Source organism: Saccostrea cucullata, unplaced genomic scaffold (genome assembly GCF_032062105.1).
Source record: "Saccostrea cucullata isolate Sc308-1 unplaced genomic scaffold, CSIRO_AGI_Scuc_v1 ctg4182, whole genome shotgun sequence".
Lineage (NCBI taxonomy): Eukaryota > Metazoa > Mollusca > Bivalvia > Ostreida > Ostreidae > Saccostrea > Saccostrea cuccullata.
In genome coordinates, this window is record NW_026923522.1 from 173,639 (window position 1) to 192,969 (window position 19,331).

Here is a 19,331-nt window from a genome sequence, read left to right on the forward strand (position 1 = left end):
CCAAAGATTGTTATTATTATTCAGTAATTATGCTGGTTAATAAAGCAATCTTTTTCCGGTGTCCTTCGAATTTATATATAAGATGTGCGCAAGGAAATCTAATAGTTATAGAGTATTTGAGAATTTAACATGAAGTGTAATGAACTACAAATATGTGTTGGGTATGATTAATTTACAGAACTGTCATTTGATACATCCATTTGTCAAAGTACGTTTCCATAATTGAATGGACTATTTATATCTATGTTTTAAGCCCCAGAATCAGGAAACTCTCAGATGAATGTTGTTATCGTTGCATATCACGCAGTCTTATGTCGACATTTAGATATAAGGACTACACGCTTTTAATTCAAAATAATTTTGTTTGTTCTTATGTTAAAACGATATATTCCAACGGCAAAAACAGAAATCAACGCATCTATTTCAAAACTTAAACATAACGTTTAAAAATGCTTATCGTAAATTAACAATAATGTCTAATGATAAACGTGATGAGTTCAGCATATCAATCATTATCCCGATTTACTCATGTAGCAATGGTCTTACATGTAGCACTTGCACATGGATTTAAATCTCTCAAAGAAACATATAGAGATTACGAACATTGCACAAGATCAAATGTCCATAAAATAATACGAAATAGGATCAAATCAAACATGGACCTCCAAACAAAACAGAGATGGGATCAGGTGTATGAAGGAATGAGCATCCCCTGTCGACCCGACACACCCGACGCGCACTCCCTGTCATGATCGAGAAATAACGGAAAAATACGTCGTCAAATCAGTGTATAAATAATGGACTAACAATGAGCACGAAAACGTCAGTCAGCATTTGATTCAATGATAAACTGTATTTGCAGACAATGCCATTGTATCGACCAAGGAACTTATGAATTGATGACTTTAAACAAGACAGCTGAAATTCCTGTTTCATTAGCTTGTTTGACAATAATTTACCGTTCTAGAAATTGTACATACGTAAAGCACGCATGCGCTTACTTATCGAATCAAATGATATGTATAAACTCCGTTTGCAGGTGCTGAGGATATGTTTGCTGCATAAATAAGAAATACTGATGACAGAAAAGTTTAAGTCATCAAGTTTATGAAAGAGCTAATTTGTTAGATTACCATTAACGGTTTTTTTCAAGTTTGAAATATATGTATCAGACTACCAGTATGTTGTACCCCTTATCTCTTTCTCTCCAGGATATATCGTATCGATAAGAATGGGAAATAACATTGTTAAATGACGATACGTGGTCCACATATATAAATGTGAATTGAAGGCCACAGCAAGTGCTTTCGTCTTTCGCTCATAAGATCTTGCACAAGTTCTGCTTTATATGAATACAGGAATTGGTCTGCTAATATCGGGGTGCAATTGATCCAATATGCAGAAGTAAACAGCATAGATATCAATGAAATATTCAATACATTGCATAACTAAATTTCATAATTTGATAACTCTTTATATAGCGTCTTACGAAGTCAAGAATTTCTGATCCAGATAAATCCTTGACCAAATAAAACAAGTTTGACGGGGTTGATGTAGAGCGGAGCAGATCAGAAACTTTGAATTGGGAAGATGTCTATATAGCTACATGTACTTGCTGTAACTGGACCTCTTTAATCAAATGTATCAAACTCATCAAAACATGTAATTGTTACTTTTCTTTTTTTTAAATTTGAAACAAACAATTATCAATGCTGTACAGCTGATTAAAAAGTATTTTAAGGGAGGTTTGAAACATCGTACATGTTAAGGAGATTGAATATTAAGCACTGACTGTTTTAAGCTAAACAGTGATTGAAATTTTGTATAAAAGAGAATTCTATATATTTATTATCTAATGTACAATGTTACATGTACATGTACAACTGTACATTTTAAAAAAGGCGGTATTTACTAGATAAGGTAATTACCATAACCAAAATTAAAAAGTTTAACTAGGTTAGTTCCTAAGTATAATGTTTTATTTAAAGACATTTAATTCGTAAAACTTGAAGAATTTAAAGCATTTTTGGACGAGGGTGAAAGAATTAACGGTAAACTATTTGATATCAACCACGGCCATATTGCAATCTGAATGCTATGATCATTGATATAACAACAAAAATATTATGAAATGTGTTTTGAATTATTATGATACGGAAGTATTACTTTAAACTCTTCATGGGTGAAAATAGCAAAACAATTTGCGAAAAATTAAGAGCAACATGTGTTAGATATATTAAACTTACTACTTACACAAGTGCTCCTCTTAATACTCAATCACATCCTTGTTGATTCGAATATATTACATATATATGAAAACTTTTTATTTTCCTCCCAGAGAATATATACAGAAAATGATGTTAAATTGAATAAAGTTTATTGGCCTTGATTACACAGTTAAATATGATTGAAAGGATGTATTGGAGTCTGGTTTTATTTGGAATGTTTTACATTGCAAGAAACGCAATAGGTAAGAGTTCATTTTAATTTCAGGGAATATAAAAAAAATTAGGTCCAAGGTTTCAATTAGGTCCAATCAGATGTTACAATACAGCTGTCACTATATCTGGAAAAGGTATTAATACAACATTTCGTGAAGAGTTTTATTATCCGCTTCTTAAAACACAAAAGAGTTTTATTTTACATGATTTGTTTGGTAAATAATTAGTGGTACAAGAAAAATGCACAAAACTTCTCTGACAGTCATAATATATTCCCAACTTTAGAATTTTACATAAGATTCCTTAATATTTTCTACACATCTGCAAATAAATTAAATGTGAACAGGAAGGTCCGATTGAACCTTTTCAAAGTTTTTTTTTTTGACCCGAACTTGTAAGCTTGAATTAGAACCTTTTGATTTTACCAAATGAAGACGCGCCACACATGGTTGAAATTGCTTTCCTGTCATTACAGTGAATTAGTGTTTACATTTTTGAAACTAGGCCACCAGAATGCAGCTGAAGTTTATGTATTAAATACGAGGGTTGTCAAGAAAGTTCGTAGACAATGACGTTTTTGTCAAAATAAATGGTTCTATATGCATCTATTGTATATCAAAATATTTCTTATCAAAAACCATGTCACAATAGTTTAATTTTTATTGATAGAACTTAAAAATTTCGTAAAAACCGGGGTCTTCAAACATCGCAGATTAAGCGTACGGACCAGTCTGACATAGAGCTAATTTCATTATAACGCATACATTTGGATTTTGACTTAACACATGTTCATTGACACACACTGAGTTTCTTTTTTAAGGCGCAATGCACTTTTAAGAGCTAGCAATAATCATTAAGTATAGATTTTAAATTTTCTAATTTTTTTAATTCAAAACAATGCACAAAAATTTACGAGAGTCATCTATAAAACAAAACAGTTTGTATACACAAACTGCACAGCCAAGTCAGACGCTGCGCTAGTTTAACAACGTCATGAATAGAAATCTTCATTTTCAGTAAACCATTTATTTTCACAAAAACGGCATTTTCCACGAACTTTGTGGACAACCCTCGTATAAGGAAGATGAATCTGAAGAATCAAAAATCGTCATTAGAAAGTATTAAGATATTTTCAGATACTTCAGATTCTTTCTGATAGGCCTGTGTCAGTAGCTTCTTTATTTATGATAATATCAAAAGGAAGTGCCCTATAATGATATCTGGTTTATTACTATATCACGAGAACCCTTTAAAGTGAAAAAGTATTAAACAACAACTACTTATTATAAAACTTGAAAGAAATGACAATTGGTTCATAACTGCGGAAAGAGCATTAGAAAATTCATGTCAAATGGCAAATTCCTCCTTATCTCTTAAGAAATAGCAGATTACAGTTCAGGTCTTCAAATTTGAGTCTAAATTAAAAAAAAAGAACAAGTTAATGACTTTTGGCAACGTAGTAATGAAATGTCAAAAAACGTCTTATTTAAATATCTGAAACCTCAGATAAAAACTCGTAATCAGACATCCTCGTAATCAGGCATGTTAATAAAAGTTAATCATCTGTTAGATAAGGTATTTATATTAAATATTCCGCATCTTTTTTTTACGATTTTCTTTTATATCACCATCTCGAGTGCCCATTAGAAATTCCGCAGAGATTTGTAAGGAGCACTCTTCTCCGGCCTAACAATTGCAAGTTCTTGATTTCCTGGTCTGAAAACGCATTTTCAAGGAATAACTGTCTAATTTTTCGATTTAATGATGTAATCAATCGATTGGCTTGCGTGATAATTTGCATAAACGCCGAAGGCATTTATAGCGAGCGTCGTCACTGCGAGCTCTGAAAGCAACGCCTGTGCGAAGAGAAAATTCGGACTACTGCACATTCATTCGATGGAATTTTTTGACGCCGCAATTTCGACCCACAATGCAACACTTGTTAAGTTACGTTCTCCCGAGAATCACGGCAAATGTTTAACAAAAAGTTTACTCGCCTTGATTTAATGGATATATATTGAAGATAAATAGATTGATTGATTGTTTAACGTCCCTCTTGAGAATTTTTCACTCATATGGAGACGTCACCGATGCCGGTGAAGGGCTTCAAATTTAGACCTATACTCGGCACTCAGGGCCATTGAGCAGTGAGGGTTCTTTATCGTGCCAACGTCTACCGTGACACGGGACCTACGTTTTTAAGGTCATATCCGAAAGACCCGTGACTTTCACTTCTAGTGCCGAGCGCTTGGCGAAGGAACAGTCACTACCTATGTTTACGTCTTAGGTATGACGCGGCGCCGCGATCGAGAATCGAACCCGGGCCTCCCGATCACGAAGCGAAAGCTGAAGATAAATAGAAAACAAAACGTTCTTTATTATCTGTCAGCACTGTTCAGGCTTTTTCTCGGAATATTGCGACTTACAAACGTCATGTGACGTCAGAGTCTAGACGCATCAAATGTCACGTGCGGTTTGACGAGCCCGATCTAAATCAAAAGAAATAGAAGAGTTTGCGCTCGCTCTAACGGTCGCACCGTCAACTTATTACATAAAATTATCATGCAAGCCAATCGATTGGTCATCGTCATGAAATTGAAAAATTTGACAGTTATTCTTTATATTTACATGCTTTGATTCCGCCAATCCACGTGCTTCAGCCCTGCTTCTGTCTAGCTATTGATCCCGCCCTGCATGTGGTTTTTCCTTTACCGCGCCAATACATTAATGGGGAAATAAAGCACATTTACAATTTGTAATTTTATCTCGGACAAAGGCATTGAAAATGTAAATATTATACAGTAAAACTGAGTATTATAAATGTTGCGTTTATAATATAAAGTTATGTGAAGTTACAAAAGTATATGCACATATGAATGCAGTGTATCTATGAATACTTTTATCACATTTCTCTATAATGCCTGTGATTCAAAAGTAAAAAAAAAACATATTAAAGTCCGTCACTAAAGACTGATTCATTAAAATTCACTTAAATAAGTTCTCAAATCTTACTAAATCAAATGTGTCTTCTTATATTGTGATAACACAACATAATTAATCAGAAAAAAAACATCATGTCATACTCAACTTGAACAGAAATATGTTTTTATACAATTATAAATCAAAGTACTGAAAGTACTGAAAAGCGGTTAGCATGCTTTCATCTAATATGTACCGAAAAAAGTGCATGAAATGATATTTAAGTACGCATATCTTTGTCCAATTCCATCAGAGAAAAAAACCCCAGACATTCTGTTTTTGTAATACTTTACTTACAGATGGATACAATCTAATTAAAATCAGGTGTTCCGAATCCGCTACTGCTTCTCAAATATCTAACAACATCCTATTTGGGGTCATGTAAGAGTGAATCTTCGATTAGCCAAAGAAAATGGTTCCTCCGAAATCTTGGCTTATAGTTCAGATGGGTTTCTTGTTTTCAACACCGAACCAAGACACCCGAGGAGTTTTGTAGTAAACAAAATATGCATTGCAAAAGCTGTGTTATGTATGACGTTTGGGGTATCTTGTATAGTTTGCGCTCTTTCGTTTGCATTATTCACGTTCAGATGCCAGACTGCAGACTATACATGAAATTTATTCCAAAATAACTTTAATTCAACGTAAGACATTATCAATAATGAAGATATGTAGCCGTGGAATTAATTTGAGAATTGTTTACCGAGGCTTGAATCTACATAGCCAAAGTGTATGTGTTTACTAGTACATGTATTCATAATCGATAGGTCGCTCTGATTGGACCACGAATGGGATGTTAGATGTTTGAGAAGCGGTAGCGGATTTGGAACATTTAAATAAATTTTAATTAGATTGAAATGCATGTTTCAAAATTCAAACATGAGATTTCTTCAGTTTGAAAGACAGGAAGTGCATTTTTAAAAGTTCTCTCTTGGTGGCATCCAATCGTTCTCTGGATGAAAACAATTATGTTGATGTTGAAAATTTAATTGTCTTTCATGCTCTATTGAATCTGAAATTAGGTAATTGTAAAGCCTACTATAGCAAACAACTAAAAAAATGACAAGTTAAATTCTTTAGATTAATGGATTTGGAGTAGTGTAGATCTACAGCTGGCTAGTCAGAGAATAAAGGATGGCTGCGCAGAGACTTAGTAAATGAATTGATATCAGAGAGCTCCAGATGTGTAGGCTCACTGCGGGTGTAACCTGTCAACGAGGGATGCTTACTTCTTTTAGGCAACGGATCCCACCTCTTGAACTTTCAGGAGTCAGTTTTTCTTCTCAAATCGATCATTGATCATTCTGTATTTTGATACAGATACTTCCGTTTAGAAATATTATGAACTACTACTTCTACGGGAAGACTGGCGAGTAAACAATATTATCAAGCTTTATGAAATGCACTTTATTGACTTTTCAAACAAGTAAACAGTATATAAATCATAGGAAGCGCTTTGCTGAAGTTACCGTTGTCGATAGGTAGCGCCTTGTGGAAATTTCCTGTTTTGGTTGCAGAAGGACAAGGTTACGTGCCATAAAGCGATGTCGATAGGTAGCGCCATATGGAAGTTTCCGGTATTTTGGAGCCCATGCCATAAAGCGGTTAGCTAGCTAACCGCTTAAAAATAACACTTATTTCTTTACACTGAATACGGGTGAACTTTCAAATAAGGTACACTGCTTAGATTCCGACTGACAAATACTATTATCATCGAATGCATCCATAAGCTGATTTATTTTATAGATGAAGAATTACTGTCAGAAAGGAAAAAAATCTGTAGAGAAGCATCAGTTTATTTCCTTTGTTTTTTTGTTTATAATCCCGGGAAAAGGGGAAACCGAATGCCATTGAAATAATATATTTGAATAACACATTCAAATCACGATATTCTCATACGCTTTTATTGGGATTATAGAATTACTGAAAAATCCAAAGTACTATAGATATATGGTTTTATTTTCCTTAATTTCTGAGAGGTAATTTAACTTTTTCCTTTTTTATAGGAAGGAAGGAAATTATTTAAAAATTGCATATTAATTTGACCCCATCGCTTATATCGCCAATTGCTTTAATTTATTGGGCAGAATACATCTACAACCCGCATTTTGTGTTTAAGTCTTCTAGATCATCGTAAGTCTAAGACCATGTTCTAATACAAACATTTTCTAAACCAAACTCAGACTACATACAAGGTATTGAGTTTGGTACCTGCAATATTTATTTGATTTTTAGGAGAGCCCTATACAATAACATCGAGATTTCGGAATGGTAATCTGATTTTTACATGGCCCAATACTTCTGTTCACCATTATAATATAAAAATCACAATGGACACAAATCCAACATCTTCCTGGATAAAAAGTACCGATAACCATTACAAATTGGAGGATGTGACAAAGTATAAATTTGTTAAGATCCAGGTTTGACATTAATGGTCTTCGAGCCATTATAAAGATTATGAAGATAATGATATAGTGAGTATTATCAAAGTTGTTTTTTCAACCAATGAAGAAAAAATAAGACGATTGATTTTGTCTGCTTCTTAAACCAAATGCAAATAAAATGCTGTAGTGGTGTTGCTTAATAACGAATTCATTTGTTTGGCTTGATTTATTCCAATAATAAATTTACAAATATCATATTAATGAGGAAAAAAAACTGAATTAATGAAAGCCGAAATAAATGTTTTGACCCCAAAATACCGAATTTTCAATTTACAAAAAAGGGTAATATACCATGGATTGTATTATATTCTCATTTTTATATGAGATCATAAAAGAAACACAGAAATAGCTCAAAGTCAATGTACCAGTACATAGGTTTAGCATCTCAAAAATTGTTTTTTAGCTAAGGATTGTTCAATTCTTTTTTAGCAATATGACATTTCAGTTTCAACTCTTTTATTCTGCATTTCAGTTAATACAGTCGAATCCGAAGTGGGAGATTCACGAAATATATCATGGACAGCTGCATTCTTCCCTCATAGTGGAATTTACACTATTGTCCATGAACACAACGGTTCGAAATCAATTATTATAAAGGTGAATAAGAATGGTCCAGCTCCATCCAGTCAAAAGTATGTATACCACAGTAGACCCTTAGATTCAACGAACATTTTATTTGAGGTGAAGAATATAACAGTAGAAGATGCAGGGTACTACACGGCTGATAAGTTGTCTGGTGAAGGTGTAGGTGTAGTTCTCGTTGTTTTAGGTAAATTACGAAAGTTTTTTTCCACAACTTCTTTACTTTTATAGACATACATCTTCATAGTTAATTATATATTATATTTAATGTTTGAAAAATAGAAATTGATAATGTACATGATGAAAAATCACTTATGTTTGTACGGTCAAAAATTTAATTTATTTGAGGAAAATAAACTTATTCCAGGGGATATGATTTCATCATTGAAGAAGAGACATGTAATATGATAGAGTCATATTTTAATCAAATTTTAACATTTCGTGATAGAAATGAATTTATAGCTCTCTACCTTCCACGAAAATAAAAAAAAATCCATTAAAATTAGCGATTTATAGTATCACGGTTACAGTATCTCTTTGATATAGTCTTTTTGTTTCGGAATGGTATTTTTGATAATATTTTGAATATTCGTATAGAAAAACCAGCAAAACCTATTATAAGAAGACCTTCAAATCAAACAGTAGGGAAAACGGCCTCACTGGAATGTGACAGTACATCGACCTCTGTGCCTCAGTATTACAAGAAGTTACCGCCATTATCCTATACGTGGTACGTTAACGACAACAAATTAGAGAAACAAACACAGAAGACGTTTGAGCTTTTGGTCACTAAAGCCGAGAAATACAACCAATACAGTTGTCAGGCGAAAGAAAAACTAGAGTCAGAAAGAAGTGACAAAGTGCAGATAAATCCTTTGTGTAAGTAATTAATATGGTTTATAATTAGAATTGTTTTATGTAGTTTGAGTGAGTATATGATGCAATGTGAATAAAAATGTAATACAGTAGCAGCTTTTCAATAGCATAAAAACCGGATATCAATTCTTTTTCCAGTAAAAAAAAGATATTATCATTGCTTATAACTCAGGCGCAATCTAAGAAACATTTTTTAAAGAGTTAACAGAAATAAATCATATTGTTAGAGACCGAGATATTGTACGGTTCATCTTTCTTGGTAGCAATTATTGCTAGAAAACATGAAAAAGCTTAAACTATCCTCAAACTTATTTTTACAGCGCGTTGCAAGAAATAATTATGCTTCTAATTGAAGAAAAACCTGATTACAATAATTTCTTTAAGAATAAAAATATCTTTAGAAAATGAATGTCCAATAATCACATTTATTTTTTTTATTTATACTGTATACGTATTACGTTTGGCTGTGTATTCTTTTTAGCGCTTTTGGCTGAGAGAATCTCCGCTAATTCAAGTAAAATGTTTCTTGCACATTCATACAGAAATAAGAAATTTAAAAATGCGCTAAATCAAATGCACGCTACCTTGTACAAAAATCGAATAGTATACAAACTAAATATAATATCAATTTACATTATGCAACATCGAGAAAATTAAGAAACGTTCTCTCTTGTATTTTAACAGATGGTCCAGAAAATATTGCTTTATCTCCAGAACCACTTACAGCCACAGTTAGTATTCGTGATGGAGAGGAATTTGGTCCTTTCAATTGCTCAGCGGACTGTTACCCAGCATGTAGTATCCAATGGAAGTATTTAACACCTTTAGGGGGTTACGTAAAGAATGCTTCATCAATCGGTAAAGAAGCAGTTACTTTACCAAGACAAAGAGCAAACAGAACTATAATGACAGGGATTCAATGTGAAGCCAGGGGCTTTGAGGGAATTAAGAAGTACAACATCACCTTAGATATCCGATGTATGTATAGTTTGAAAAAAATTACTAAACAAAAAACATGTTGGCCAGTAGCTAAGTATTTGGAATTGATTTTACGCCTTTGTTCTATAAAATAATAAACTCTTTGATAGCACGTCATACATAAAAGTGGAGAGAATGACACGTAATCAAAAAATAGAGTTTGTTGTGTTATTAATGACAAAGAACAATTTTGGCTCCTCTCGACTTTTTCAATGATAAATAACCCCAAGACATGACAAACGACTTAAAAGATTGGATTTTAACAAAACTTTTTAGTAAGAATAATTTTTTCTAGTTTCTCAATTTGTGAAATATTCATAAAATATAGAAGTTTATAACATCAACAAATGATTGGAATTACGATTTTTGTTTTATGGAAATAAATAAAATCTTTCAAATAATTTTAAATAAAACTATACATATTGCCATCAAGCTATCAATAGCTGAAACAGAATAGATAAACATTTTAAACTGTTTAAGGTATGTCACTCGTGAAATTTGTTAAATCAAGGATTTTTTGAGAAGTATATTTTTGATAAGTACTCATATGGTGTAACTCAAAATCTTAGAGAAAATAAAAGGTTAGTGTGCATCTTACGGATCTACGGAACAATTAAGTTGACCTTTTTGCACTTAAATTTTTACTATTTGGTTAATTACTTTAACCTTCATTATATTTAATCAGGTGTAACCATGACAATAAATTTATTCTTATTTTACGTAAAATAGTTTGAATAATATTTATCATTGAAAAAAACTTGCAAATTTATGTGCGTTAATTTTTGTTTGACCTTTTTGCACTAAAAAGTAACATCTTTGGGGGTATTAAAAACTAAATAAGCAATAAAACGTTTTCTTATATCAAACTTTTTACGACGTAAGTGCAGATCGGTCACAAGTTTTGAGTAGTTTAAAAAAATGAAAGAAGAAGTTGGGTTTAGCGATGTTAATTTTGAAATATTCGTCAAAATATGCCATTTTTAGGCAAAAAATAATGAAAATTTTATCATGACTTCTTTAACATATCTTCATATTTTGGCAAAGTTTGTTGATGGAAGATGTAAAACTCGTTCTAAAAATATAAATTAAGGCCTATAAAAAATATTCCTTGCAATATCCTAACGGAAAATATTCTCCGAGTAAAATTATGTGAAGCTAAAGTTCCAAGATGTTAGATTTAATAAATGTGTGGATTTGCAGAATTTTCTGCTTATATTCTTCCACAACAAAAAATTAGTCCCTCATAAATATGGCTTCTTTCTTTTGTCTTTTTTTAGCAGTTTTTCCGTTGAATGTTACAAAATTTCCATTGTTGAATAAAGATGTCATAAAAAGAGAAATTTAATAAATAGTTTTGAAGCAAGAGGTTCTGCGCGAACTTTTCTAAAAAGTTGACGAGTGACATACCCAAAGCAGTCATAAGCAATACTGGTCCCGGGAACAGACTGGTCATGAAACAGACAAAGGCTTAAGTCAGAATTTCAATTATTTATAAAATGTTTAAAACTTGTTGAAGGAAACTCATAATTTGCATAGTACAGCAGATTGATGATACACAACCGAAAAGTACATTCATTTTTGACTGCTTAACCTCTAAAAAAATTCAGCATCTAAGGCGTTTTTTGACTTAAGCTTAAGATGCTTCATTATTCCGGGGCCTGGAAACTTCCCCAATATTTGGATTTTTAAGCCAAAGAACTAAATTCAATTTTATCTCTAGAAACAAGCATTTTTTCCGATACAATCTCTGATATTACGGAGGTCTGTGTTTTCTCTGCTCCTATTATGTATTGTTTTATGGACTTTGAAAGAATACTGTTCGTTATCTGCATTTCCTTCTTCATTATATGTCAGATTCAGACACGATGAATTGTTATATCTCAAAATTTCGTGTTCTTTATTTTTCCATTTATTTGCATATAACAAGGTCAAGATCCTGATTTATAAAAAATATTTTTTTATGAATTAGCCAACAGAATAATTTTTTTTAAATAATGGTGATCATTTTAAAGTCACCCTTTGTAAACTCCATTTGCACCTGACAATACACGACTACATAGATTTTTTTTTAATCAAACCTCGATGCAGCGAATTTCTTTATTTTTCACGTTATATATTACATTGGATATCTATGTTCATAATTAAAATCTTTTATACAGATTTATCAATTCCAATAATATATATTAATGGTAAAATGCAAGGAGCAGTAGATTTGAAAGCAGGGTACCCTCTGCGACTGTCGTGTTTTGTGGCTGGAAATCCACTCCCAAATGTCACATTAAAAAAAGTTGGTAGTACCAATATTTTAAAGACAGTTCCTCAAAGCTGGTTGAACTACCCTGATGTAGAGAGAGCTAAATGTTCTGACACGGGAAATTACACCTGCGAAGGTCATTCTGCAGAATTCGGACGCGAGGACCGGTTATTTACTGTCAACGTTAAATGTAAGTATTTTATCATTTTATATACTACATAATTTGATATAGAATAATATTTCACTGCATGTCTATGGAAGTAAATTATATCAATCAAGTGAAAACTATGGCAAAAAAAAAATTAATCGTCAAAGGCCTTTGTTTTTATACTTAATTTGACTGCGGAACCTTCCCTCTACTGATCAATACGTTGAGCAGACAGTGGTTGTGATCTGTTGCCAGGGGATGCTCACTCCTTCTTGGCGTCTGACTCACATTTAGAGTTCTGGGAGTCTGTGTAGATTCGTACATGTATTTTTTATTGGTATTAATCACTGTTTGTTATATTCAACTTCCCGTAAGGTATTGAAAGTAAAATTAAATACTAAACAGAAAATGTATATAATTAACTTTCAAGAATCACATGAGAACAGCAGTACGACATTTTTTGTAATGAATTGAGAGTACAGAATACATGCTGATTACAAGAAAGATCAAATACTCTTAACACAAAGGATACCTTTTACCCTTTGAGATTGTGAGAAACATTTCAGTGAGTAGCAATTTTTTTCTTTTTTATATGTTATAAAGGTGATCTTCAGCTTGACACGTCCTTGTCCTTCAAATCCACTTATGGTTCAGCGAGTGGTCCTGGGGAGAGGGTTACCGTGGAGGTACCTGTACTAGCTAATCCACCAGTCTCTCAAACAAGCATTGTTTGGTCCGGACCCAATTCTACATCAATTTATACCGAGGTTTCTAACAGAGAGAACTTTACCTACAAACACTGGATTATCAGCTCTATCCCTGTTCCCGACCGCAATTCCTTTGGAAACTATTCATTAATGTACCAAGGAAAAATTATCGTCATCATTGAAATCAGTATGGAAGGTAAATCTCATAGCTTTCTTTTTGTTACATTATGCATATATAGTTCTAGAAATTTACATGACATTTTTTTTAATAATCTTCATTTTATTAGGTTTTAGGGGGTATCTGACAAATATCTAGAATCAGAACCTTACCTAGCAAGACTATATCTCTTCTACTAACGTTTAAGATCTATTTATTAGTATTAAGACTATACTTGATTATTGAAAGTTACACTATAATTTTAAAGACATTCCTCATCCACCTTTGAACTTTACCTGGAGTTCTTATGCTGCCGGATACATAAATTTTACTTGGGTATCAAACTTTAATGGAGGAACAGAACAGTTCTTTATTTTATCACAAAAACAAGACTCAGAATGGATACAAGTTGCGAATCTTACAGACCCTGGTGAGGGTAACATGGTATATCATGACCTAGGACCTTTGACCCCAGGACAGCAGTACTGGTACCAACTTGAGAGTTGTAATAGAATCAACTGCTCGTCAGATCCTAAAGTGTTAAAGATAATAAAACCAGGTAAAATACCATCATAAAATAAAGACTCTAATTCTTGACCAAATTATTCGGATAAAATCTGGTTCGGGTCAGTTTACTTTGTTTCATCATCCCCGTAAACTGACCCAAAACCAAGTTATACTTGCATATAATTTGGTAAAGAATTAGAATAATTTTCAAGTAAATTTGATTTAAAATCATTTATTGTCTGAGAGTGTAAAATTTTGTTACTTTTTTATTAGTTCTAATTAACCGCCAAATTTCAAACTTTTTGCTTCACAATCGATTGCACTTGTTATTTTATCGTCAATAAGGTAACTTTTGCTGACAAATGGTGAAAAATTAGATTTTTTCTTAATTTTATCCAGTTATTTCAGGAATATAAAGCAAATTGAGATTGTTGCTAAGGACAAAGTCAGTATAATCTTTTGCTCAGTCTGCCGCAAATGCGTTCGTGAAAAACACTTTAGATTTATGTTAAGAGATTCCCAAAAACTTTGTTCGTGAATAGGTTACAGAAAAAGCAGACAGGGATCTCTAACAATACCAGAGGTAGGATAGGTGAGCTAGAGGAGAAAGCATTGTCTGTCGACCTGTCAGACCAGCCTTGTACTCCATGTCCTGATCAGACAACTTTAAAATCCACAGACAATAAATAATTCTTTAACGATTAGTATTAAGGATAAATAACACAAACAAACTTTTTTTCAGAAATAAGCATTATTTCTCATAGATTTACATTTAAATTGACAACCTGAATAATGTTTACTTAGTAGAGTGGGAGAATTTTATAAGATATTGTCATAAAGTTAAAAAATCATCACGCTTTAGAAAATTTTTGAATATTAGGGTACATATTTACTTATCGAATGATTGGAAGACCCTTAAAAACTCACAAATTATTCATTTTATAAATAATTGTTTTTATTATACTGGCAAAAAATGGATGAATTAAAATAAGGATACCATCGGAAAAGTTGAACAGAGAGTACAAGAAAAGTTGAATTTATTATGTTTCATGATGATTCATGGTGAAATTTTTTTAGGGAAAAAACCGGAATCATTAAAAATTAAAATTATATTCTACACATGAAAATTGTTTGCAAGACCTTTACTATCAGTTATTAACTGGGTAGGTTCAATTACAATTGCAAGATTTTTCTGTTTAAGCATATTAAAGTATACTTTTCTGTAATATATTTTAGAACCAAGTGAAGTGTCAAAAATCCTTTTGGCAATTTCATGGTCAGTAACAGGAAATATTTTAAAGGTTTTCTTCACTTAGAAAACAGAAAATTAGAAAGAGAATAAAATCAAGGATGACAAAAATCATATATGCCATTGTCCTGGATAATTGAAGTGTGAATGTGTAGTGTTGTTTGCGTTGATCGCTAACAATACCAAGAGAATTAGAAGATTCTAATTTGAGTGATAAAACGAAAATATGTATAAATCTGAGATGTATACTTTGTAGAATTGTAGATGCTACTTTGTAGCAATTACAGTATTTCCCTTCAATCACCCCACCTAGGTTGTTTGAATTAATAAGTGAAATGGGGGATTCACCCTTTTTTATCCTAAAGGCTTAATTTTATTTTTAGCCATCCCAACGTCAACCTCCAGTGATACCTCTAGGCTTCTAGCGATTGGCTCCTCTGTTGCAATTTTTACTGTGATTCTGGCTGTAGTTTTTTCGATGCATTTTGTGAAGAAGAAGTCAGCCTCAAAGAATCGAAAAGGCGATCAAAAAAAAGATGAAATTACAAGCAAGAATGCTGATTTAAAGTAAACATGCACAAACAAAGGCATGATAATTTATTGATAAATTATTAGGCTAAGCAAAATTTGTCGGTAATTCACATCAATATATGATTTATAATGAGTATCTATTTATTGAGGTCGTTTTAACAATGATTGTTATTATAATTTAGTAATTTCGCTGGTTAATTAAGTTTCTGTCTCCAGTGCCCTTTCAATTGTCATTAGAAAATATAATAGAATCGAGCAGCGAAATGTTATATTTTATTGAATATTTGGCATGTAGTATAATGAAATACAAATGTGTGTTAGATATGATTAATTTACAGAACTGTAATTTGAAACATCCATTAGTCAAATCACGTTTCACACAATTAAATGAACTATTTATGTCAATGTTTTAGCCCCAGAACCAGACAACTCTCAGTCGGATGCTGTTATTTACGCTGTAGTTGACAAGAATCTGATAATGGAGGATAAACAGCTAATTAAGGCAGAAGCATCGAACAGGGACAACGATTCACGTACTGTGGTATGATATTTAGCTTAACGTGGTATAATCAATATAACATACCAGTTGTATATTATCATCGTGTCTAGTTAGTAATCATATAATGTTGAAAACTTATCCGTGCTACATGTAAATTCATTACTTCTTTCCATTTTTTTTATTTTTAAAACTTTGCCTCTGCCATAATCCTTTATTCAGCTAGTGGTGTGATTTTGACCTGACAATGGAATATTTATTATACTTGTAACAATATGTTTATTAGTCAGTAGTATGATGCTTTGTTTGAAAACATTCATTGAGGGCTTGTCCAAATTAAAGTTATCACGAAATGGCGGATTTTCTCCTGCAAATATGATTTTAAAGCTCACAGTAAGACAAACATAAAAGATTTTTGGATATTGCAAACGGCAACAAATTAAAGTATTTATTTTTTTAACAAGAATCCGCACGTAATAGGTTGTATATGGGAAGAAGGAATAAACTCTAATTTCTTTTTTATTTTTCCAATAAATGAACTTCATATTATAAAAACGAAAACAATCGAAAGGAAAAGAATCTGAGTCAAACTTATTATTTCATCTGGATCTGCTTTTTCAATAACGAAAATGATTTATATAGTTCAAACTCTTTAACGACGTTCGATCCTGATATTTAAAGTCTTAAACTTTTTTTTGCGAAGTATATTTTTAGTTTCTACATACCTAGCTTCATTGAAATTCAAATCAAAAAATGGGGGTCAATATGCTTCTTTTGGCTCTACAGTACATTTAATATGACCTTTTTGCACTGAAATTTGTGTCTAAATTAAAAAAATAAATCTTCGACAATTTCCCAGCAATATTTTTATCCAATTAAAGCAAGAAACAAAATGAACCCTAAGTCTGTTTTTAAAAAGATACTTTAAAATTGTAACTAAAAAAAAAGTTTCAAATTGCTTTGCATAATCCATTATTTGACCTTTCTGCACTAATAAAATGTGATTTTTCTGGCCTTGAAAATTAAATAAGCAAGAAAATTATTTTAAAGTCTTAAACTTTTTCTGAATTTAAGCAAATAGGTCAAAGTTATCGTGAATATTTAGATAAGAACATCAAAAGTGGAGGTATATGATGTTATTTTTCAGATATTTCTAAAAAAAAAATTGTCAATTTTACGTTAAAATTGGCTCAATTTTTTCCCGAATTTTCAGAATATATTTACTATATTTGTCACACTTTGTTGATAAAATCAATAAGAAATAATTTTATAGATATTTCAGTACCATCATAACACATTTCACTGCAAAAACAGCTTTGTGTGCAACCAGCATGGAAAAATAGAAATCCAAAATAAACAGTACTGTTATATTTCAAAAGGGAAAAACTGACCATTTTCGTCTAAAAAACCTTCCGCCACAAAAGATAGTCCCTAGTTTGATTCTGCTTGAATGGAATTTAATCGCGTTTTTTCATTTAAAATAGTTCAATTTGCATTGTAGAATTCAGATTAATTGTTAAAACTTAAAAATAATGCAGAATTTTATAAATAAAGGACATGACCAAAATCCACTCAAAAGTTCAGGATCGAACGTCCTTAAATTTTAGTGCTCTAATATACTATGGATATGACAAAGCATATAATAAAAAAACCGTCATCATATCAAGAAATGTAAGACATTGCATCCTTAAAGCAAGAAAAATATGCTAGAGCCATACTTTCCTTTTTTACATAAAAATTTCGCATCTTTATGGAAAATATTCAATTCATTCTACAGTATCTTATAATTTTGTATTTTATTTCTTTATTTTTTTTAATAAAAAAATATGTTATGATTTATTTCTGAAACTTTTGACAACAAATATATTGGAATAAATATTTTGTCTTTTTTAAAGAATGAGGATGGCTTAGTATACATTGATGTTGAATTTACAAACAAGAGCTTAGACTCAGATACAAAGGGGAGACCAGTCATACACGGAGAAGAAGAGAAGACAGAGTACACGTTCGTGGATTTCTCCCAGAAAGCGCCACCTATACAGAAACCACAAAATGACGACAAGTAAAAAAAAAACTGTTCAAGTCATGTTACACCATCTTCTAGTGAAGGTCTGTAATCCAACAGACGATTTCTAATTAGATTGTTTAAAAGGTATTTATGTTATTGTCCTAGTAACGTTAAGCATTTCACATTTCGTTTCCATACAAAGTACTACTTTAATTAACCTTTTTGTACATTCATATTCATAAGAATTTCTTTTAATGTATATTAAATTTTTGATTATAAAATAAACTTGCCCAGTAATGAATTTCTTTGTATCGAAAATAACGGAATCTTGAAGATTTAAGATCGCAATATATATCTTACATTTTTTAAGGAGGAATTATGTCAATATCGTACAAAATGTTCTACTTGTTCTTGTACGTTCGATGTGCTAAAAGTATATGAGCACCTTAATAAACTTTTTGTTTGAATATATTCATTGCCAAATAATGAATTTATAATGTAAAGCCCTTAGTGCCTATTATTTAACTTAATCTGAAAAAGTCCTTATCTTCATGAACTATCAAGCTGCTTGAAAGAAAAAGCTCGGATGCCGACATGCAATGATAATGAGTAAAATTATTTAGCTTAAAATATCAATATATTATCAATGAAACGATAATTTACCAATTATACTTTAACTTTTTACGTCATACTTTTTTGTGCATCGTTTAAGTTGTTTAAATGACTTGTAATTTAAATGTCATTTGAACATTTTTTATAACATACATGTATATTATTTTCCTTTCCAACTTTGCTATATTTCATTCATGTGTGTTTTTTTTTATATTCTTGAGTGATAATATAAAACATTAATTTCATCTTCAGGCTAAAATTCGTGTACTGTGAGAGTTTTTTCTTTATTATTTCGGAATGTTAACATGTTTCTAGTTGTTTTGAGTGTTTATTTACTGATGCTTATATTGATTCATGTT

General features: G+C 31.6%; 1 protein-coding gene across 1 annotated transcript in view; it reads left to right on the forward strand.

Moving 5' to 3' along the window:
• LOC134264193 (uncharacterized) overlaps positions 1 to 15,896 on the forward strand; it is a 47,087-nt gene extending 31,191 nt beyond the window's left edge. The window contains exons 10-16 of the mRNA XM_062746483.1: positions 8,340 to 8,636; positions 9,047 to 9,328; positions 10,010 to 10,303; positions 12,463 to 12,747; positions 13,309 to 13,608; positions 13,838 to 14,128; positions 15,709 to 15,896. Coding sequence (XP_062602467.1) covers positions 8,340 to 8,636; positions 9,047 to 9,328; positions 10,010 to 10,303; positions 12,463 to 12,747; positions 13,309 to 13,608; positions 13,838 to 14,128; positions 15,709 to 15,896 — 1,937 coding nt within the window. The remainder of the gene's footprint in view (positions 1 to 8,339; positions 8,637 to 9,046; positions 9,329 to 10,009; positions 10,304 to 12,462; positions 12,748 to 13,308; positions 13,609 to 13,837; positions 14,129 to 15,708) is intronic.
• Positions 15,897 to 19,331: the final 3,435 nt, after the last annotated feature.